Here is a 25,117-nt window from a genome sequence, read left to right as displayed (position 1 = left end):
AATAGTGAGAGTCCAGTCCATAGTGGATCTAACATAATAGTGTGAGAGTCCAGTCCATAGTGGATCTAACATAATAGTGAGAGTCCAGTCCATAGTGGATCTAACATAATAGTGAGAGTCCAGTCCATTGTGGATCTAACATAATAGTGAGAGTCCAGTCCGTAGTGGATCTAACATAATAGTGTGAGTCCAGTCCATAGTGGATCTAACATAACAGTGAGAGTCCAGTCCATAGTGGATCTAACATAATAGTGTGAGAGTCCAGTCCATAGTGGATCTAACATAATAGTGAGAGTCCAGTCCATAGTGGATCTAACATAATAGTGAGAGTCCAGTCTGTAAGGGATCTAACATAATAGTGTGAGTCCAGTCCATAGTGGATCTAACATAATAGTGAGAGTCCAGTCCATAGTGGATCTAACATAATAGTGTGAGAGTCCAGTCCATAGAGGATCTAACTTAATAGTGTGAGAGTCGAGTCCATAGTGGATCTAACATAATAGTGAGAGTCCAGTCCATAGTGGATCTAACATAATAGTGAGAGTCCAGTCCATAGTGGATCTAACATAATAGTGTTAGAATCCAGTCCATAGTGGATCTAACATAATAGTGAGAGTCCAGTCCAAAGTGGATCCAACATAATAGTGAGAGTCCAGTCCATAGTGGATCTAACATAATATGGTGAGAGTCCAGTCCATAGTGGATCTAACATAATAGTGTGAGAGTCCAGTCCATAGTGGATCTAACATAATAGTGTGAGAGTCCAGTCCATAGTGGGTCTAACATAATAGTGAGAGTCCAGTCCATAGTGGATCTAACATAATAGTGAGAGTCCAGTCCATAGTGGATCTAACATTATAGTGAGAGTCCAGTCCATACTGGATATAACATAATAGTGAGAGTCCAGTCCATACTGGATCTAACATAATAGTGAGAGTCCAGTCCATTCTGGATATAACATAATAGTGAGAGTCCAGTCCATAGTGGGGCCAGCAGGAGACTATCCTTAGCGGTGACAGGTCAGCAGCACAGAGATGTCCCCAACTGATGCACAGACGAGCAGTCCACCCCGGGTCCCGATTCTGGACAGCCAGCACTTCATCCATGGCCACCGAACCTGTGCCCCCCCCTTCCACAAAGAACAGGGTGGAGAAAGGAAAAGAAGCGACAGATCAACTGGTCTAAAAGGGGGTATATTTAAAGGTTAGAGTATACGAATGACTTTTAAGATGGTACTAAAATGCTTCTACTGAGGTAGCATCTCTAACTGTTACTGCTACAACATTCCAGAGTACTGGAGCCCCAATAGAAAACACTCTATAGCCCGCAGACTTTTATTGGGCTCTGGGAATCACTAATAAGCCGGAGTTCTTTGAACTTTTGCCTGCAAACGAGCTGATTCCGACTGCGCGACATTCTCCTACTTCAGTTGAGTCTGTCATTGCTCGCCTTCACTCAAGATGCGCACTTTGGGTGGAGCAACTCTTAAATGAGGGCGTTCCTTGTGGAATCGGGCCTTCCACATTCTCCCGTCGACTTCGTACTTTCGTTCTCACGCGCCTCCAAGGCTGGATTAAGTCCAGCGCCCCTTTTAAGGTGAAATATTATATTGCACTTGAAGTTTGGATGCGGTGTACACCACACATCTTAAAATGATAACATCAACTTTCAAAAAGCAAGCAAATCTTTTCTGATTGCTTCAATGGAGATGGGCAATAAAAGCAGCATAATGCAGCTCTGCTTTCACCATTTCTTGTGAGTGCGACCACAGCGGAAGGGGACAACGTGTTTGAACATCCTACCCACGGATGGTTAATACAACAACTTAATCTGGATGGTTATCATTGAACTATGTGACTATTTAATAGAACACACATGTATAAAGTAGTGTCCACCATTTCATTCAATGGGTTTTTGACAGTTAACATCAAACTGTCAAGGTCCCCCAAGCAAGCACACTCACAGAAATACAAAAGCAGCTGCCAACTAAACCCCTCCCACGCCTCATGGTTTCACAAGTATTTGCAATAAACCGAATTATTAAACAAATTACATCAGATTGGTTGTAATAACATAATAGTGAGAGTCCAGTCCGTTGTGGATCCAACATAATAGTGAGAGTCCAGTCCATAGTGGATCTTACATAATATTGTGAGAGTCCAGTCCATAGTGGATCTAACATAATATTGTGAGAGTCCAGTCCATAGTGGATCTAACATAATATTGTGAGAGTCCAGTCCGTTGTGGATCCAACATAATAGTGAGAGTCCAGTCCGTTGTGGATCCAACATAATAGTGAGAGTCGGGTCCATAGTGGATCTAACATAATAGTGAGAGTCCAGTCCATAGTGGATCTTACATAATATTGTGAGAGTCCAGTCCATAGTGGATCTAACACAATAGTGAGAGTCCAGTCCATAGTGGATCTAACATAATATTGTGAGAGTCTAGTCCATAGTGGATCTAATACAATAGTGAGAGTCCAGTCCTTAGTGGATCTAACATAATAGTGTGAGTGTCCAGTCCATAGTGGATCTAACATAATAGTGTGAGAGTCCAGTCCATAGTGGATCTAACAAAATATGGTGAGAGTCCAGTCCATAGTGGATCTAACATAATAGTGAGAGTCCAGTCCTTAGTGGATCTTACATAATATTGTGAGAGTCCAGTCCATAGTGGATCTAACATAATATTGTGAGAGTCCAGCCCGTTGTGGATCCAACATAATAGTGAGAGTCCAGTCCATAGTGGATCTAACATAATATTGTGAGAGTCCAGTCCGTTGTGGATCCAACATAATAGTGAGAGTCCAGTCCGTTGTGGATCCAACATAATAGTGAGAGTCGGGTCCATAGTGGATCTAACATAATAGTGAGAGTCCAGTCCATAGTGGATCTTACATAATATTGTGAGAGTCCAGTCCATAGTGGATCTAACACAATAGTGAGAGTCCAGTCCATAGTGGATCTAACATAATATTGTGAGAGTCCAGTCCATAGTGGATCTAATACAATAGTGAGAGTCCAGTCCTTAGTGGATCTAACATAATAGTGTGAGTGTCCAGTCCATAGTGGATCTAACATAATAGTGTGAGAGTCCAGTCCATAGTGGATCTAACAAAATATGGTGAGAGTCCAGTCCATAGTGGATCTAACATAATATTGTGAGAGTCCAGTCCATAGTGGATCTAACACAATAGCGAGAGTCCAGTCCATAGTGGATCTAACAAAATATAGTGAGAGTCCAGTCCATAGACAAGTAAAATACCCAAAGCTGGTGTGTTTATGGAGTTATCAATGTAAATTACCATCAATCTAGTGTTTCGTCTTATGTAAATTAGAATTCACTTGCTACATTTCTGTATGGTTTTGCAGTGCTTTGAAGTAAAATCCCTGAAATTAAACTCAGCTGGAGTCTCTGTTGAGAACCCTGTGGGTTAAAATCGTTTTTGAGTTCGTGGATTAAAAATAAAGCCCTTGTTGTGCCTGAAATGTTCATTAAACATGTTTTGCGGCACACTGGGTTATTTTGAACTACCTCAATTTATTTTACTATTAAATATAAGATATTTAAATTTTCCCAATTTGGGTCGCTGCCAGTGATTCGAGCAGGGGTGACCAATTAATTTTCTACCGGGGGCCGCATGAGCAACCCGAGCACTGCTGGAGGGCCACATCAACAATATTTCAATTACATTTTGCTCAATATTATCTTTAATATACGGTAAGATAAATAATAATAATAACTTCATTTAACTTTACTTCATACAAAAGCAGATTGCTTTTGATGCTTTTTTTTTTTAACACTGCCTTACACAACACTTTCTGATGTATAATACAATGCAATTTTGTCAATATCTGTCACTTTCTCCTGCATCCTCTTTAAAAGTCCAACGGTTTTTCCCGGCAGATTTGGACAACCATCTGTTGTCACACCTGTCAGCTTGTCCCATTTCAGTCCTAACATGTCCTAACACACATTTACCTCTGTGAACAAGTCATTACCTGTGGTTGTCTCTTTAATTGACTGCATGGCTGCCAGCTCCTCCGTGATTTGAAAGTCTTCAGTTATCCCACGTAAGAAGATGAGCAGCAGGGCGATGTCACGTACATCGCAGCTCTCATCCAAAGTCAGCGAAAAACAGTCCAAGTTAGCCGTTCTGTTCTTCAGCTGAAGCTCCGAGTTTCCAGCGAATGGTCTCAACCCGCCTCGTTACAGTGCGTCGGGAGAGTGACACGTTCTCAAATGCGCCCCTCTTCTCCGGGCATATCAGCGCAACAAAGTCCTTGTTGGGTTTGCAGTTTTACCATCAACGCATCAGCCTCCCTTGCGCGCTCTTCATTAGACAGATTCTGCTATTTTTCCTCCTGCTTCGTGGTGTAGTGGCCATTCAAATTATAGTCTTCAACACAGCAACCTATGTACCATAAATTAAGCACACGGCTTTACCTTTAATTTCTGTAGAGAAATACTTGGCAGTCCATGTCTTGTTGAGAACGCGCCATTCGTCATCAACTTTTGTTTTTGTAGCGTGAGCTGACATCTCTGGGCTAACCGGGCATCACTTGTCGCTGTGCACCTTCACTCACAGCTTACACATGGTCATACGTCCATAAATAACACTTTTCAAAATAAAAGCAGCACAGTTGTATTGCACACACGACATAAATGTTTTTTTTTTTAATTTATTCTGTAATTTGTGATTGCTGCTGTTCATTCCATCACAATCACGCACGTGCCTACGTCCACACGGAAGTAATACAAATAACGCTTTTCAAAACAGAAGCAGCACCGTTTTATTGCACACTCGACATGGATACTTTTTAGAATTTATTTTGTAATTTATGCTTGGCCTCACGCGGGCCGGATGATTGCCCAGCTCTGGATAAGAGGGTGATGGTTTAGAATATTTATCCTGCTTGATAAAGAGAAAAAAGTGTGTTCTGTGCTGTCAATTTGAACAAGAGGGTGGTTTCTGAGCCTCATGTTTAAAAAAATACAGTTTGAGGTCAAATGAGGAACCATTCTGGGATTCTCTTTAGAAAATATGAAGTGATGGTTGTTGTTTGATTGAAAGAAGCCCGCCTGCTGAAATGGAGTCACTCGTTGAAATAGATCTTCATTTGCTTTCACAATCCTCCCATAATCAGTATTAACCCCCAAAAAAAGCCCACAGTCTGTGGGACATTGCAATCAGAGAGCTGAGCTTCCTGTGTTTGACACAACAAGAGGAAGCTGCTTGCACATTCTTTAGACGGCTCACAGGTTTGGTTCGTTGCTCAAGTAGTAGAAGTGGATTATTACGTCAAGTCATATTCGTTGGGGCTTCTAACACATCAGTCTGCACACTGGGGAGTAAATAAGGAGAGATAAATGTATATCCACTAAAATTGTGACTTGAAGTTCACATTTTGTGATTCACTTTGCTGAGTTTTACTGCCACCTACTGTTGTAACTAATACAACTATCAGCATGCTTGTTCAAAATGATTTAATAACTGTAGATTGGCATCTTCTAACAACATTTAGGACAACACACTTTCTTGGTACCGGGTCATAACAATGAAAACAATATCTGTATGACCACAATAGTTGGGTAGAAACAATATTGTAGTTGTAAAGGTCATATAATAATACAGTTAAAGTAGCAATGATTGTCACACACATACTAGATGTGGCGAAATGATCCTCTGCATTTGACCCATCACCCTTGATCACCCTCTGGGAGGTGAGGGGAGCAGTGAGCAGCAGCGGGTGCCGCGCCCAGGAATCATTTTTTGGGGATTTAACCCCCAATTCCAAGCCTTGATGCTGAGTGCCAAGCAGGAAGGTAATGGTTATTCATACATTACCATGAATTGATTTACCTGGACCCCGACTTAAGCAAGTTGAAAAACTTATTCGGGTGTTACCATTTTGTGGTCAATTGTACGGAATATGTACTGTAATGTGCAATCTACTAATAAAAGTTTCAATCAATCAATCAAAGATTCACTATGGACTGGATAAAACTAGTGTATTAGATCAACTATGGACTGGATTCTCACACTATTATGTTAGATCCACTATAGACTGGACTCTCACACTATTATGTTAGATCCAATATGGACTGGACTCTCACACTATTATGTTAGATCCACTATGGACTGGACTCTCACACTATTATGTTAGATCCACTATGGACTGGACTCTCACTATTATGTTAGATCCACTATGGACTGGACTCCCACACTATTATGTTAGATCCACTATGGACTGGACTCACACTGTTATGTTAGATCCACTATGGGCTGGACTCTCACTATTATGTTAGATCCACTATGGACTGGACTCCCACACTATTATGTTAGATCCACTATGGACTGGAGTCACACTGGTATGTTAGATCCACTATGGACTGGACTCTCACTATTATGTTGGATCCACTATGGACTGGACTCTCACTATTATGTTAGATCCACTATGGACTGGACTCTCACTATTATGTTAGATCCACTATGGACTGGACTCTCACTATTATGTTAGATCCACTATGGACTGGACTCTCACACTATTATGTTAGATCCACTATGGACTGGACTCTCACACTATTATGTTAGATCCACTATGGACTAAACTCTCACACTATTATGTTAGATCCACTATGGACTGGACTGTCACTATTATGTTAGATCCACTATGGACTGGACTCTCACTATAATGTTGGATCCACTTTGGACTGGACTCTCACTATTATGTTAGATCCACTATGGACTGGACTCTGACACTATTATGTTAGAGCCACTATGGACTGGACTCTCACTATTATGTTAGATCCACTATGGACTGGACTCTCACAATGTTATGATAGATCCACTATGGACTGGACTCTCACAATATTATGTTAGATCCACTATGGACTGGACTCTCACCATATTATGTTAGATCCACTATGGACTGGACTCTCACTATTATGTTAGATCCACTATGGACTGGACTCTCACAATGTTATGTTAGATCCACTATGGACTGGACTCTCACAATATTATGTTGGATCCACTATGGACTGGACTCTCACCATATTATGTTAGATCCACAATGGACTGGACTCTCACACTATTATGTTAGATCCATTATGGACTGGACTGTCATTATTATGTTAGATCCACTTTGGACTGGACTCTCACTATTATGGTAGACCCACTATGGACTGGACTCTCACACTATTATGTTGGATCCACTATGGACTGGACTCTCACACTATTATGTTAGATCCACTATGGACTGGACTCTCACACTATTATGTTAGATCCACTATGGACTGGACTCTCACACTATTATGTTAGATCCACTATGGACTGGACTCTCACTATTATGTTAGATCCACTATGGACTGGACTCTCACTATAATGTTGGATCCACTTTGGACTGGACTCTCACTATTATGTTAGATCCACTATGGACTGGACTCTCACACTATTATGTTAGAGCCACTATGGACTGGACTCTCACTATTATGTTCGATCCACTATGGACTGGACTCTCACAATGTTATGATAGATCCACTATGGACTGGACTCTCACAATATTATGTTAGATCCACTATGGACTGGACTCTCACCATATTATGTTAGATCCACTATGGACTGGACTCTCACTATTATGTTAGATCCACTATGGACTGGACTCTCACAATATTATGTTAGATCCACTATGGACTGGACTCTCACCATATTATGTTAGATCCACAATGGACTGGACTCTCACACTATTATGTTAGATCCACTATGGACTGGACTGTCATTATTATGTTAGATCCACTTTGGACTGGACTCTCACTATTATGGTAGACCCACTATGGACTGGACTCTCACACTATTATGTTAGATCCACTATGGACTGGACTCTCACTATTATGTTGGATCCACTATGGACTGGACTCTCACTATTATGTCAGATCCGCTATGGACTGGACTCTCACTATTATGTTAGATCCACTATGGACTGGACTCTCACACTATTATGTTAGATCCACTATGGACTGGACTCTCACTATTATGTTAGATCCACTATGGACTGGACTCTCACTATTATGTTAGATCCACTATGGACTGGACTCTCACTACTATGTTAGATCCACTATGGACTGGACTCTCACACTATTATGTTAGATCCACTATGGACTGGACTCTCACATTATCATGTTTGAACCACTATGTACTGGACTCTCACTATCATGTTAGAACCACTATGGACTGGACTCTCACACTATTATGTTAGATCCACTATGAACTGGACTCTCACACTATTATGTTAGATCCACTTTGGACTGGACTCTCACACTATTATGTTAGATCCACTATGGACTGGACTCTCACACTATTATACTGGATCTACTTGGCGTTCATCGCACCGGTCGTCCTGGGGTGGGAGGGTTGGGTCCTCTCCAAGGTTTCTCATTGTCATTTCATTGGGTTTTGTTTTTCCTTGCCCTGATGTGGGTTCTGAGCCGAGGATGTCATTGTGGCTTGTGCAGCCCTTTGAGACATTCATGATTCAAGGGCTATATAAGTAAACATTGATTGATTGATAACTGAGTTACTGAATATAAAAAATAACGTGTTACACTACGAGTTATCGCGTTAGTCCCAATACGAATGGATGGAAAGTCACAAAGCAGTAGAACACATAAACTTAGCAATTTGGAGTTATATCCCTGATTCAATGTGAATTCTAAAGATACAATTTCAACCATTTGAACTTCGGACTCCATCCTTTACATTGAAGTCACTCATATCTGCGCCACCCTCTTCAACCCATTGAATCACATCGTCTCCTCTTATAGCGTCATTCATTTTCAAACAAACGAATGTTAGGCTGGGGAGAGGGAAGTCTGGGCTTCCCTGCTTAGGCTGCTGCCCTCGCGACCCTACCTCGGATAAGCGTAAGAAGATGGATGGAGTTTTAGGTTGACGTTATATATAGTTTTGACAAGTTCGCTTGTAACGGGTTTTTGTCCTGAAATGTCCCTTTTCCCGACGTGTGTCTTCCACATGTGTCACATGTTAGCTGCGCGAAGCACCGCAGAAACATGTCTCCGCCATAGCTCTGTTAAAGCTAATGATGGTGCAGATTTTCCTCCAAGGGGATCGCGCTCTTTTGCCTGACTGAAAATAAGGCACTTACAAATTGTCACGGCTTTTGTCTCAATCTTAAACGTCGTAAAGCGCATTTCTAGTACAATGATGTGTTTTAGTGCTTGGAGTATGGCTAGAATATTTAAGTGAAAAGCTAAATTGTACTATAATTCGACAGGCATATTCTCGAGCGGACCTTCGCCTTCATAAAGTATTCCTCCCTTCTTGCAGTCTCAGTTGTCGGCGGCAGGCAGGCGGGGCGGACCCCACGTCCACTACACGATCCCACGTCCACTACACGATCCCACGTCCACTACAAGATCCCACGTCCAGTACACGATCCCACGTCCACTAGAAGATCCCACGTCCAGTGAAAGGAGGAAAGAAAGCAACAAAACCACAACAACTTGGCTGTGCTGAACATTTGGCCATACAGCTGCCCGGTGGATGACATTAAGGTGGGTGGAATGCCTGTTGGCCTCCCAGCTGGGAAGGAGACTGCCAGGCCGGTGGCCGGCTACTAAACTAGCCAACACCGCGAGGCCAACTGCTGCCTGCTAACTGCTGCCTGTTAACTGCTGTCTGCTAACTGCTGCCTGCTAACTGGGAGGGATACCGGTGCGTGCTAACGACAGTGCAGACATTATAGCAAACAGCCAGGGATCAGCGACCAACTTGCAACCGTAAATCAAAGATCAGATTGAGCCCCCTTCACATCGGTATAAAATAAAGCGAGAATACGCATTGGGAATAAGACTGGTTATAACCTGAGACAATGTTTTCAACCACTGTATTTGCCGTGGGAGATGATCTAATTACACCTCTTGGAGTTAAAAATATTTTTACAAACAAGTAATTATAGTCTGCAAATGTGTTGTTGTTAAGTGTCGGTGCTGTCTAGAGCTCGGCAGAGTAACCCTGTAATACTTTTCATATCAGTAGGTAGCTAATTGCTTAGTAGATGTCGGAAACAGCAGGTCAAAAGGTATCTAATGCTAAAACCAAAAATAAACGAAAGGTGATTGCCCCTAAGAAAAGGCACTGAAGCATAAGGAAAGCTATGCAGAATGAAACTAAAACTTAACAGGCTACAAAGTAAGCAAAAACGGAATGCTGGACGACAGCAAAGACTTACTACGGAGCAAATACAGGGTTTACTACAATGTACATCTGAACGTGACAGTCAACAATGTCCCCACAAAGGAGGATAAAAACAACTGAAATATTCTTGATTGCTAAAACAAAGTAGATGCGGGGAATATCGCTCAAAGGAAGACATGAAACTGCCATAGGAAAATACCAAAAAAAGAGAAAAAGCCACCAAAATAGGAGTGCAAGACTAGAACTAAAACACAACACACAGGAAAATGGCGTGATGTGACGGTACTCCTACTTTGAGACAAGAGCTACATTGATGCATGCTTGGTTATGCTTTAAAGTCATATGCAACAATTGCGACGAATTTTTACTGTCAACTGAGTTTCGTTTTTTGATGATTTTTGATGGTGGCAGCCGGTAGCTAATTGCTTAGTAGATGCTTGTAACGGCAGGTCAAAAAGTATCTAATGCTAAAACCAAAAATAAACAAAAGGTGAGTGCCCTTAAGAAAATGCATTCAAGCTTAGTTAAAGGCTATGCAGAACGAAACTAAAACTGAACTGGCTACCAAGTAAACAACAGAATGCTGGACAACAGCAAAGATGGCGTCCACAATGTACATCCGAATATGACATGACAATTAAAAATTTTTCCACAAAGGAGGATAAAAACAACTGAAATATTCTTGATTGCTAAAACAAAGTAGATGTGGGAAATATCGCTCAAAGATAGACATGAAACTGCTACAGGAAAATACCAAAAAATAGAAAAGCCACCAAAATAGGAGTGCAAGACAAGAACTAAAACAACACACAGGAAAACAGCAAAAAACTCACAATGAGTCACGGGGTGATGTGACAGTACACTTACTTTGAGACAAGAACTATATTAATGCATGGTGGGTTATGCGTTAAAGTCATATCCAATGATTGTGACAACGACTTTTTACTGTCAACTGAGTTTCGTTTTTTAATGATTTTTGATGGTGGCAGCCAGTGGCTAATTGCTTAGTAGATGCCAGAAACGGCAGGTCAAAAGGTATCTAATGCTAAAACCAAAAATAAACAAAAGGTGAGTGCCCCTAAGAAAAGGCATTGAAGCATAGGGAAAGCTATGCAGAATGAAACTAAAACTTAACAGGCTACAAAGTAAACAAAAACATAAAGCTGGACAATAGCAAAGACTTACTACGGAGCAAATACAGCATTTACAATGTACATCCCAACATGACAATCAACAATGTCCTCAAAAAGAAGGATAAAAACAACTGGAATATTCTTGATTGCTAAAACAAAGTAGATGCGGAGAATATCACTCAAAGGAAGACATGAAACTGCTACAGGAAAATACCAAAAAAAGAGAAAAAGCCACCAAAATAGGAGTGCAAGACAAGAACTAAAACACGACACAGGAAAACGGCAAAAAACTCAATAAGTCACGGCGTGCTGTGACAGTACGCCTACTTTGAGACAAGAGCTATATTGATGCATGCTTGGTTATGCGTTAAAGTCATATCCAATGATTGCGACGACGACTTTTTACTTTCAACTGAGTTTCGTTTTTGAATTATTTCTGCTGGTGGCAGCCGGTAGCTAATTGCTTAGTAGATGTCGGAAACAGAAGGTCAAAAGGTATCTAATGCTAAAACCAAAAATAAACAAAAGGCGAGTTCCCCTAAGAAAAGGCATTGAAGCTTAGGGAAGGCTGTGCAGAACAAAACTAAAACAAAACTGGCTACAAAGTAAATAACAGAATTCTGGACGATAGCAAAGACTTACTGTGGAGCAAAGACGGTGTTCACAATGTACATCCGAACATGACATGACAGTCAACAATGTCCCCACAAAGGAGGATAAAAACAACTGAAATATTCTTGATTGCTAAAACAAAGTAGATGCGGGGAATATCGCTCAAAGGAAGACATGAAACTGCCATAGGAAAATACCAAAAAGAGAGAAAAAGCCACCAAAATAGGAGTACAAGACCAGAACTAAAATACGACACACAGGAAAACTGCAAAAAACTCAAAATAGGTCACGGCGTAATGTGACAGTACACCTACTTTGACACAAGAGCTATATTGATCCATGCTTGGTTATGTTTTAAAGTCATATCCAACAATTGCGACGACAACTTTTTACTGTCAACCGAGTTGTGTTTTTTAATGATTTCTGCTGGTGGCAGCCGGTAGCTAATTGCTTACTAGATGCTGGAAACAGCAGGTCAAAAGGTATCTAATGCTTAAACCAAAAATAAACAAAAGGTGAGTGCCCCTAAGAAAAGGCATTGAAGCTTAGGGATGGCTATGCAGAACGAAACTAAAACTGAACTGGCTACAAAGTAAACAACAGAATGCTGGACGACAGCAAAGACTTACTGTGGAGCAAAGACGGCGTCCACAATGTACATCCCAACATGACATGACAATCAACAATGTTCCTTACAAAGGAAGGTCAAAACAACTAAAATATTCTTGGTTGCTAAAACAAAGTAGATGCGGGAAATATTGCTAAAAGAAGACATGAAACTGCAATAGAAAACACCAAAAAAAGAAAAGAAAAGCCACCAAAAACGAGTGCAAGACAAGAACTAATACACGACACACAGGAAAACGGCAAAAAACTCAAAATAAGTCACGGCGTGATGTGACAGTACACCTACTTTGAGACAAGAGCTATATTGACGCATGGTTGGTTATGCGTTAAAGTCAAATTCAACAATTGCGACGACGACTTTTTACTGTCAACTGAGTTTAGTTTTTTAATAATTTCTGCTGGCGGTGTGCCTCCGGATTTTTTCAACGCAAAAATGTGCCTTGGCTCAAAAGTGGTTGAAAAACACTGCTCTAGACAGCACACACACTCAACGGAAACAACCTGGTGGAAACAACCTTTTTACCTGTTATTGATTATGGAGATGTGACCCACATGAATGCTACTGCTGGTTGTCTTCACAAGCTGGGTAGTGTGTACCACGGTGCACTGAGATTCATCACCCACTTACTCACCATTGTGTCTTATACTCTATGGTTAACTGGACATCTTTATGTGCTCGACGCCTCAATCATTGGTATGTGTTCATCTACAAAACCATACTGGGTATCACTCCATCTTATCTGTCTTGTCTTTTAACAAAGAAACAAGGAAGTCACAATCTTGTTTCAATGAATGTTCTGCAATTTGTCGTCCCCAAAGTAAGAACTTAACTGGGCAAGAAAGCATTTAGGTTTTCAGCACCAACTGCTTGGAATAACGACTTATTACTGTCAACTGAGTTTAGTTTTTTAATGATTTCTGCTGGTGGTGTGCCTCTGGATTTTTTCAACGCAAAAGCTGTGCCTTTGCTTTAAAAAAGGTTGAAAAACACTTGACTTAAGACTCCCCGTATTGTGGCAGTGAAATTAACCGTGTTCATGAAGTGAATCGACTTCCCGGTAAGTTTACCACAGTAAGAACCAGCTGTGCCACAATGCTTAACAAACATCACACAGTCCTAGGGCTGGGCGATAAGGCCTTTTATTAATATCTCAATTTTTAGGCCATGTCACGATGCACGATATATATCTTGATATTTTGCCTTAGCCTTGAATGAACACTTGATGCATATAATCACAGCAGGATGATGATTCTATGTGTCTACATTCAAACATTCTTCTTCATACTGCATTCATATATGCTAATTTTAAACTTTCATGCAGAGAGGGAAATTACAACTAAAGTAGATTTACCAAAAGTGTATTTATTAAACAGTTATTAAGCAGTTATTAAGCAGTGGCACAAACATTCATGTCATTTCCAAAACAGAAAGTGCAAGATGTCTGAGACATTTTAAAACCAGCTAGTAGTGCACTTCTGTGCATGATGTCACTAAGAAGACATATCAAAACACTAAAGTGCACTTTTTGTACTGAACGCCACTAAAATAGTTCAAAACAAAGTGCACATTTGTGCATGATATCACACAAGATATTTCAATAACTGACAAATAATATTAATAGGAAATCAAATCGCTATTTGGTGGGTTATCTCCAGATGCTATCTCCGTATGTTGTTCACAATTTTTTTCATAAGGTGTTGATGTGGAAAATGTTGCCTCGGCATTTTGCTGGTGTGGCACTGAATGGAGATGTTGACATGCGGAGTAAGCACTCTTCATTCTCTAGCAGGTGACTTTTCAAATGATGCTACACATTAGCAGTAATGCTACTTTTTGTAGCAACGCTTTTGCCCCAAACTTGACAAATTACAGTTGTCTGTTCGACATATTCCCACTTGAAGCCAAACCACCGCCAGACGATGGACCCCCTGCTGTTTTTCTCAGGAATTAATTCTTCTTTCATTTGTTACCAGATTGGCACCTTTGTTGTTTCGTATTACCACTCGCAACACAGCTAACGTTACCCATGCTGCTACCTCGGTATAGCGGTATAGCTCGGTTGGTAGAGTGGCCGTGCCAGCAACCTGAGGGTTGTAGGTTCGATTCCCGCTTCCGCCATCCTAGTCACTGCTGTTGTGTCCTTGGGCAAGACACTTTACCCACCTGCTCCCAGTGCCACTCACACTGGTTTAAATGTAACTTAGATATTGGGTGTCACTTTGTAAAGTGCTTTGAGTCACTAGAGAAAAGCGCTATATAAATATAATTCACTTCACTTCACCTCTCTGCTCCGCGAGGGCGTATACGTATGTGATGTATGTAAGAAGGTGCGCTTGCTGTCTGTGAGAAAGAGAGACTGGGAAGAGCCTGTAGTGTAATGCCAACAGCTAAAGGCAACTGCGGGAGGATATATCGCCCAGCCCTATTTTCAATAAAACTACAGCAACCAACATTTTAAAGGTAGATTTACCTGCTAAAGAAAGTTATCTGACCCAGTCACACAGTTTCTGGTTTACGCCCCAGCATTGCCGATGAGGGACAGCGTTCCAAGCTGTGCGGAAGCAAATATGCCACCTCTTTCCTAATAAGTGTTGGCCCCTTGCTTTCTAATTTCCATAACTGACTTCACCCATTGCTTGTATTTATTTGTTTCTGATGAAATTACTTTTCCTTGGCTGGCAGTTGCTGTGTTTTGGAAATCCGGTGCTTCGCCGTAACTTGCTCTGCTGTCACTTCCGTTATGTAGGTCGCGACGCGTCCTTGTAACGTTTTGAGTTGTAGCTTTATTTTATCGTGTTGTGTCTTTGTTTTTGCGTTCGCACTTGTGCTGTATCCGAAAGTTTTTGTGCTGTAATTAATAATATTGTCTTGTGGCGTTTGTATTTGTTATGACTTTTCTCGACCACTGTAGCAATTTGCCATTTCTGTTTTGAGGCCACAGACGGGCAGGCATACTTAACATTTAACCTCCTTGTCATTAAACATGATAAACTTCATTTAATGTCTGCTGTTTTTAAATCCAAATATTTATTCTTCCGAGTAATGATAAAATCGATCGATTCCCTTTTAAAACAATTTTTGATACCTATCTTCTGGAAGGCAAACTTGCTGAGCACAGATCGATTAAGTTGATTTAAGGAATATAAATTGATTATTCAATTAATCAATACACCCCTAATGCTTGATCTGTTGTTTACATTTCTTCTGTGGTTTTAACTCGTTGTTAGATGCCCTCTGCAATGAATGCGAACGGGACAGTGCAGTCAGCCAGCCCAGATGTGGGATCCGCTCCAGGTTCAATGGGCTTTAATGCACTTGGTGGGCAGTCCGAAGTCCTGAAGCAGGTGCTTCTTGTTATCGACAAGAAGGCCCGCAACATGGAGAAGAAAAAGGTAAACACTGAGTAGCAAGTTACTTTGCGTGGTGACACACTAGATCTGTTCTGAAAAGTCAATAACAATGAGGTTATATTTGACATACTGACTTTTGACTATCACAGAGCAAACTGGACGATTATCAAGTTCGGAAGGATAAAGGCGAGCGTCTGAATCAGGACCAGTTGGTGAGAACATAGTCTCATTCATAAAGAACTGCAATAATAACTCCTTTTATATTTAAACTTGTTTTGGTTTGTTCCATTAGGAGGCCCTCTCCAAATACCAGGAAGTCATGAATAACTTGGAATTTGCCCGAGAGTTGCAGAAGACCTTCGTTACTCTTGGGCAAGATGTAAGGAGGGTGTCGTGTTTCTTGGGGGTCCTTTTAGAGTGAGGACAAAAAGCACTTGCTTCAGTTTCTTCTGTGTCGTCATCAGATCCAGAAGGTGACGAAGAAGTCCACCCGACGGCAACAACTGCAACGGGAGGAGGCAGAGCGGAGGAGGTTAAAGACTGTTCTGGAGCTGCAGTTCCTTCTGGATAGACTGGGCGATGAGGCAGTGCGGCAGGATTTGAGGCAGGGAGTCGGAGGCTCGCCGCTGCTCACAGATCTGGACCTGATGGCCTTTGATGACTTTTACAAGTTAGTGGGGCCAGACCGTGACCAAACTATCAGGTTGGTGATTTTTTTTTTTAGATGTTAAAGTTAAAGTACCAATGATTGTCACACACACACACACACACACACACTAGGTATGGTGAAATTTGTCCTCTGCATTTGACCTATCCACTTGATCGCCTCCTCGGAAGTGAGGGGAGCAGTGAGCAGCAGCGGTGCCACGCCCAGGAATCATTTTTGGTGATTTAACCCCCAATTCCAACTAGGGCTGGGCGATATATCGATAGACGATATATATCGCGGGTTTGTCTCTGTGGGATATAGAAAATGACTATCGTAATATTCGAGTAGACGTTCTCACGCAGCTGCGGGCATTACACTCTCCTCGCTCTTTCCTGTGTCTCCTCACAGACAAGCAGGCGCACATTCATACGTCACATGCTGTCACCTCATACGTATACGCCCCCGCCCAGCGGAGAGGTAGCGGCGTGGCTAACGTTAGCTGTGATGCTAGCGGGTTGTTGCGGAGAAAGAAGGTGCGAATCTGGTAACAAATGAAGGAAGAATTAATTCCCAAGAAAAACAGCACGGGGTCCATCGTCTGGCGGTGGTTCGGCTTCAAGCGGGAATATGTCGGATAGACAACTTTTAACTTGTCAAGTGTGAGGCACAAGCGTTGCTACCAAAAGTAGCATTACTGCTAATATGTAGCATCATTTGAAAAGTAACCTGCTAATAACTTTAATAAATAAATTTTTGGTCAATTGAATCAGTTGTGATTTCCTTCTCTGCATGAAAGTTTAAAAGTGCATATATTAGTGTAGTATGAAGAAAAATGTTTGAATGTAGACACATAAAATCATCATACTGCTGTCATTATATGCATCAAGTGTTCATTCAAGTCTGAGGCAAAATAGCGTAATATATGGCCTAAAAATATTGCGGTATTTAAAAAAAGGCAATATCGCCCATCCCTAATTACAACCCCTTGATGCTGAGTGCCAAGCAGGGATGCAATGGGTCCCTTTTTTATAGTCTTTTGTATGACTCGGCCGGGATTTTAACTCCCAACCTACCGATCTCAGGGCGGACACTCTAACCACTAGGCCGCTGAGTAGGTATGTGTATTTTTGGGCAGCACGGTGGAAACAGGGATTAGTGCAAGTTCCTCACAATACGCAGGTCCTGAGTAGTCCTTAGTTCAATCCCGGGCTCAGGATCTTTCTGTGTGGAGTTTGCATGTCCTCCCCGTGACTGCATGGATTCTACTCCAGGTACCCCGGCTTCCTCCCACCTCCAAAGACATGCACCTGGGGATAGGTTGATTGGCAACACTAAATGGTCCCTAGTGTGTCAATGTTGTCTGTCTGTGTTGGCCCTGCGATGAGGTGGCCACTTGTCCAGGGTGTACCACGCCTTTCGCCCAAATACAGCTGAAATAGGCCCCAGCACCCCCACGACCCCAAAGGGGACAAGCTGTAGAAAATAGATGGATGGATTAATCTCTTTTTTTTTTTTTTTTTCTTCCTGAAAGTAGTTGTTTTTATTGAGAACTTGTTCCTTTGTTGCCAGGTTGGCTAACCAGTATGATCAGGCATCCCTACACCTGTGGGACCTTCTGGAAGGCAGAGACAAGGCGGTGGTTGGAACAACATGTAAGTTTAAAGTTGTGTAACAGTTGTAAGCAATGGACTTTCGCACTTTGGAAGCTAAAAGGAACAATCAGGGATTTTGATAATTAATGAAGATTTCTTAAAGGGGAAAATCACTTTTTTGGAATGTTGCCTGTTATTCACAATCTTTATTTCAATCTAGAATACATGTTTTTCTTTTTCTTTTATTGTTTATTGAATGGATCCCCATTACTTGATGCCAAGGCGACTGCTAGTCTTCCTGGGGTCCATATAGGAGCATACAAGATAAAATTACAAAGAAAAAATGCGTTACCAAACATTATACGAAGGAAAAATACAACATGAGATAAAAAATCTAGTTGAACCCAGTATTAGGGCTGGGCAATATGGCCTTTTTTAAATATCTTGATATTTTTAGGCCATGTCACGATACAGCATATATATCTCCATATTTTGCCTTAGCCTTGAATGAACACTTGATGCATATAATCACAGCAGTATGATGATTCTATGTGTCTACATTCAAACATTCTTCTTCATACTGCATTCATATATGCTACTTTCGAACTTTCATGCAGAGAAGGAAATCACAACTAAGTCAATTGACCAAAACTTAATTTTTTTAAACAGTTATTAAGCAGTACACAAACATTCATGTCATTTCAAAACATCCATCCTTTTTCTTCCGCTTGTCTCTTTTGGGGTCGCGAGGGGCGCTGGTGCCTATCTCAGCTACAATTGGGCGGAAGGCGGTGTACACCCTAGACAAGTCGCCACCTCATTGGAGGGCCAACAAACATAAACAGACAACATTCACACACTAGCGACCATTTAGTGTTGCCAATCAACCTATCCCCAGGTGCATGTCTTTGGGGGGGGGGAGGGGCCTATCCCCAGGTGCATGTCTTTGTAGGTGGGAGGAAGCCAGAGTACCCGGAGGGATCCCACGCAGTCACAGGGAGAACATGCAAACTCCACACAGAAAGAGCCCGGGATTGAACCCAGGACTACTCAGGACCTTCATATTGTGAGGCAGACGCACTAACTCCTCTGCCATCGTGCTGCCTCCATTTCAAAACAGAAAGTGCAAGATTGACAGACATTTTAAAACAAGCTATGAGTGCACTTTTGTGCATGATGTCACTAAGATGACATATCAAAACAACACTAAATTAAAGTGCACTTTTTGTACAGAATGCCACTACAATAGTTTAAAACAAATAAAGTGCACTTTTGGGCATGATGTCACACAAGATATTTCAATAAGTGTCAAATAAAAATGAGCTGCATAATAGGAAATTAAATAGACCTTCGCTATGTGGTAGGTTCCTGCGGATGTTATCTCTATATTTTTCTCATGCGGTGTTGATGTGGAATATTGGTTGCCTCTGCATTTTGTTGGTGTGTCACCGAATGGAAGTGTTGACATGCACTCTTCATTCTCCAGCAGGTGACTTTTCAAATGATGCTACACATTAGCAGTTATGCTACTTTTTGTAGCAACACTTTTGCCCCACACTTGACAAATTATGGTTGTCTGTTTGACATTATTCCACTTGAAGCCAAACCACCGCCAGATGATGGACCCCCTGCTGTTTTTCTTGGGAATTAATTATTCCTTCATTTGTTACCAGATTGGCACCTTCTTTTCCTCATATTACCACTCGCAACACAGCTAACGTTACCCATGCTGCTACCTCTCTGTTCCACGATTGTGTATATATATGTGACGTATGTAAGAAGGTGCGCTTGCTGTCTGTGAGAAGGAGAGACTAGAAAGAGTGAGAAGAGCCTGTAGTGTAATGTCAGCAGCTAAAAGCAACTGAGTAAGAAGTACACTCGAATATCACGATAATCATTTTCTATATCGCACAGAGACAACCCCGTGATATATCGAGTATATCGATATATTTCCCAGCCCTACCCAGTTTTAAAATTCACGTCATGTGGGCAGATGCAATAGGTGTATCTTCAAAGCTGTCTTGAATGACATTTTACTTTGTGAGATGGCAACCGATTCCAGAACATTTATAAACATAAATTTTATTTTATATTTGTCATGAAAAAGGGAGTTTTTTTTGGGTTGGTGCACTAATTGTAAGTGTATCTTGTGTTATTTATGTTGATTTAACAAACAAAGAAATTATAAAAAATTATTCTGCGGCCCAGTGCCAATCGAGCTGCGGCCCGGTTGTTGGGGACCATTCATGTACATCACATCTCCATAGTCAATAACAGGTAAAAAGGTTGTTTCTACCAAATTCTGTTTCACAGTAAAATAAAAGCAAGACTTGTTTCTATAATAAAATTCCCGTAAAAGTTTCTGGTTTTTTTTACAACATACTGGATGTGCTCCTTAAAACAAGTGGTCATCAATTAAAATGAAAATGCAGCATCACCACTTTAATGACATTCAAGTCAAACATGTTCATTATTTTTTTGCGTACATGGTATTTGCAATACACACTAAAAGAGAGAGAAATTAGGCTGTGGGAAATCAAAAGTAAATACACGACAATCACAACAAATATGTTAAGAACTACAAATTAACTTTCTGCTGTCGCTTGTATTTCTCAGACCTGCCAACATGTACCCTTTTCTTATACTCTGCATACATTTTGACCCTTGTTTGACTTGTACGTTTTGCTGCTCTCTTGTTACTCCTCTTCCACTGGCTCACTTCTCTCACTGCAAACCCTCTTGCGTAGCTCGGCGTGCACCAACAGATCTAAGCCATGGCATTGTAAAGGCAGTTACAGAACATTGTTTCCTGTGTGTAGGTAGGAAAGGGAGATAACAACAAGCGAAAGAGTCTACAAGGAGTACTCGTAACATTTCCTCAAGGTTGACAGGTCTTGTTTTTGCCATTGTCTCGAGTATCCCAAACCAGACAAAAGCTGCCTGTGAGTGCTTAGAGATGGGGGGGTACTTGCAGCAGAATTCACTGCTTTTGAAATGAGCAATATTATGTCAGTCTGTTATACAGTCTCACATTTTTGTGTTTTTTTTATTATTAATTGTTTTATTAACAATGTCCTTTGTCAAGCATTAACATTTTCGTGATGTTCGGCAGTCCTCAATCACACCATTTTTTTTTTTTTTTTTTTATGTCTTAAAAATGTTTTTTCAGTTATAGCTATAGCAAGTTGTGTGTTGAAATGTTTCAACATATTGCTTATATGCCCTTGTTCATGGCTGCCGCCCTTTTATACAGTGCGAGATGATTATTTAATTGTGCCCAGCATGATTGCGGCGTCGCTCTCGGTGCGTCCCGCCTGGCCAATCGCTCGCCGTCCACGCCTCCTTGCCGCCATCTTGGGCCGGGCTCCGGCGTGCCCTGCCTCGCTGTCGGACTGCCGGCCACGCCTCCTCGCTGCCATCTTGCAACGGGCTACGGCGTGCCCTTCCTCGCTGACAGACCGCCGGCTCCGCCTCTCCACAGTCCTCCTATTAGATAAAATAGCAACCTTGCAGTTATTACGTTTATTAAAATATAGCCAAATATCGGAGTGTTTCTGCGCCATGTTCCTCTACGCACGTTGCGTTATGACATCATTCCCGGCTGCAGGAATCGTAAAGGGAATCGTCTGGGGGGGAGTGAGCGATTCCAAGCAATTGATACCCTTGGAACCGCTTCTGAACAAGAACCCGTTTTCGATTCCCATTCCTAAATACGTTCTTTAACTTGAACACACAAATCTAAACTAATCCAATTTGTCACTCTATAAAATGGGTTTAATCCACAAAAAGCATCTCAACCTTTCAAAATACTTTTTTAGCCTCAGAAATAGGGCTGGGCAATATGGCCTTTTATTAAAGGCCTACTGAAAGCCACTACTACTGACCATGCAGTCTGATAGTTTATACATCAATGATGAAATATTAACATTGCAACACATGCCAATACGGCCGGTTCAGTTTACTAAATTGCAATTTTAAATTTCCCGCTGAGTTTCTTGTTGAAAACGTCGCGGAATGATGACGCGTGACGTCACGGACTGTAGAGGACATATTAGCTCAGCACCATTTGCAGCTAAAAGTAGTCTATTTTCATTGCGCAATTAAACAGTATTCTGGGTTAGGGCTAGGGCTAGGTCACCTTCTTTCTCTCGTATTACCACTCACACCACTCCGCTAGCATCACAGCTAACGTAACCCATGCCGCTACCTATCTGCTCTGCGGGAGCATATGGCGTTGCACGCGTGACAGTATGTGACGTATGTATGAAGGTGAGCTTGTTTTATATCTCTGTGAGAAGGAGGGACAAGAAAGAGTGAAGAAAAGCCTGTAGTGTAACGCCTGCAGCTAAAAGCAACTGCGTGAGAACGTATACTCGAATATCACGATAGTCATTTTCTATATCGCACGGAGACAAACCCACGATATATCGATATATCCCCCAGCCTTACTCAGAAAGCCTTTTCGACTTGTTATACTGATTCTTCTTGCTACATCTTTCTATCTGGCGTGTCAGGTGCGTATGTGTGTTAACAAGTGGCGTTACGCAGACAGTCCCATATTAATGTGTTTATATGCTAGGGTAAGGAAGGTGGACCAAATCTTGGGCTGGAGTGGGGCTTGTTTTCATCCCTGGTGTTTCCTACCTCAGATCATCCAATTTTAGATTATGACCAAGCTGTTATATTAAAATAATGTAATAACAATGTTAAGCGTTAAGTCTGTTTTCTAGCCCCATGAAATTGTGTATTTTTCTTGAATATTATGTCCAATTAGAGCAAATGAGGTCTTCCTTTAGATTGTACTTAAATTAGTTTTCAAGTGCAAATTTTCACAACAAAGGAATCTTCCATTTTCCTGGTAAATTTGAATGTGTAGAGTCTGTGTTTTCTGCTTTGATCAACAGCTGTTTGCATCTACAATGAATTGATTAACGTGGACCCCGACTTAAACAAGTTGAAAAACTTATTGGGGTGTTACCATCTAGTGGTCAATTGTAGGGAATATGTACTGTACTGTGCAATCTACTAATAAAAGTTTCAATCAATCAATACACACATTATAATTTCCACCTACCAGAACACCACTTTTTAAGAATGTAGCCTTGGGTAAAGTATTTTCGCTCCCTCTTAAGGGATTGTTGCGACAACTTTCCAGCATCAGGAAAGAAATATGTATTAATTTGGCTGACATTGAAGCAAGTGATTGCGGATTGCAGGTAACTAAAGGGGCGTGGCTTAGCGTTCTCTTAATACAGAGCCAATGCAAACTTGCAAACACTGTGGTGAGAATAGACTGTTAAGACTGGACGTCGGAACGTGTTGCCCTGAATTTGACTGGCTCATCTGGAGTTGTCCAGATGTTTACATACACTTGTGAAGGACATCATGTCATGGCTGTCTGGAGTTTCCAATCATTTCTACAACTCTTATTTTTTTTGTTGTGATAGTAATTGGAGCACATACTATTTTGTCACAAAAAACATTCATGAAGTTTGGTTCTTTTATGAATTTATTATGGCTCTACTGAAAATGTGATCAAATCTGCTGGGTCAAAAGTATACATACAACATACATGATAAATTTTGGTGACGTAGAAAAGCTATAATCAAATCACATTAGCTTCATGGCATGGCCTCTTAACTTCATGTGAGTGATAATGATTGACGACACCTGTTGACTTCTCTGAGCCCATTTAAATAGGGCTCATGTAATGCAGTCATTAGACTCTTGTTACAAACGCGACAATGGGAAAGTCAAAGGAACCTGGCACAGATCTGAAAAAAACGAATCATTGACTTGAACAAGTCAGGAAAGTCACTTGGAGCCCTTTCAAAGCAGCTTGACGTCCCAAAGAACCACCCTGCAGACAATTGTTCGTAATTATAAAGTGCATGGCACAGTTTTGTCACTGCCACGATCAGGAAGAAAATGCAAGCTATCAACTGCTGCTGAGAGAAAATTGGTCAGAATTATCAAGAGTCAACCTAGAATCACCAAAAAGAAGATCTGCACTGAATTGGAAGGTTCTGGAACATAGGTGTCAGTGTCCACTGTCAAGTGTGTTTTGCATGGCCATGGACTGAGAGGCTACCATGCAAGAAGGAAGCCCTTGCTCCAGAAGCCACACCTTAAGGCTTGTGTAAAGTTTGCTGCTGATCATATGGACAAAGATAATCCAAGATATCCTTCTGGAGGAAAGTTCTGTGGTTGGTTGAAACAAAAATGTAGCTGTTTGGCCACAATACCCATCAACAAGGTCGGAGGAGAAAAGCTGAGGCGAAACCAAAATTTGCCAAGGGACATGTAACCAAATATTAACATTGCTGTATGTATACATTTGACCCTGCAGATTTGCTCACATTTTCATCCATCCATCCATCTTCTTCCGCTTATCTGAGGTCGGGTCGCGGGGGCAGAAGCCTAAGCAGAGAAGCCCCGACCTCAGCTCCTCCCGGGGGATCCCGAGGCGTTCCCAGGCCAGCCGGGAGACATAGTCTTCCCAACGTGTCCTGGGTTTTCCCCGTGGCCTCCTACCGGTCGGACGTACCCCAAATGCCCAAAATAAATTCATAAAAGAACCAAACTTTATGAATGTTTTTTGTGACAAACAAGTATGTGCTCCAATCACTCTATCACAAAAAAAGATTTAGGGCTGGGCGATACGGCCTTTTATTAATATTTCGATAATTTTAGGCCAAGTCACGATACACGATAAATATCTACATTTTGCCTTGGCCTTGAATGAACACTTGATGCATATAATCACAGCAGTATGATGATTCTATGTGTCAACATTCAAACATTCTTCTTCATACTGCATTCATATATGCTACTTTTAAACTTTCATGCAGAGAGGGAAATCACAACTAAGTCAATTTACCAAAAAGGTATTTATTAAACAGTTATTAAGCAGTGGCACAAACATTCATGTCATTTT

At 41.3% G+C, this 25,117-nt stretch overlaps 1 protein-coding gene across 6 annotated transcripts in view; it reads left to right on the top strand.

Annotated features, from left to right (window-relative positions):
• The first annotated feature begins 9,346 nt into the window (after positions 1–9,346).
• LOC133563551 (caprin-1-like) overlaps positions 9,347–25,117 on the top strand; it is a 39,442-nt gene continuing 23,671 nt past the window's right edge. For all 6 annotated transcript variants that reach the window (XM_061917728.1, XM_061917730.1, XM_061917729.1 and 3 more), the window contains exons 1-6: positions 9,347–9,573; positions 15,817–15,981; positions 16,089–16,151; positions 16,232–16,318; positions 16,404–16,642; positions 18,158–18,240. In XM_061917728.1, coding sequence (XP_061773712.1) covers positions 15,817–15,981; positions 16,089–16,151; positions 16,232–16,318; positions 16,404–16,642; positions 18,158–18,240 — 637 coding nt within the window. In that variant the 5' untranslated portion in view covers positions 9,347–9,573. The remainder of the gene's footprint in view (positions 9,574–15,816; positions 15,982–16,088; positions 16,152–16,231; positions 16,319–16,403; positions 16,643–18,157; positions 18,241–25,117) is intronic.

The sequence above is a fragment of the Nerophis ophidion genome, linkage group LG12 (assembly GCF_033978795.1).
Source record: "Nerophis ophidion isolate RoL-2023_Sa linkage group LG12, RoL_Noph_v1.0, whole genome shotgun sequence".
Classification (NCBI taxonomy): domain Eukaryota; kingdom Metazoa; phylum Chordata; class Actinopteri; order Syngnathiformes; family Syngnathidae; genus Nerophis; species Nerophis ophidion.
The sequence above is the reverse complement of the archived record's forward strand: the minus strand, read 5'-3'. Positions and strand labels throughout refer to the sequence as shown.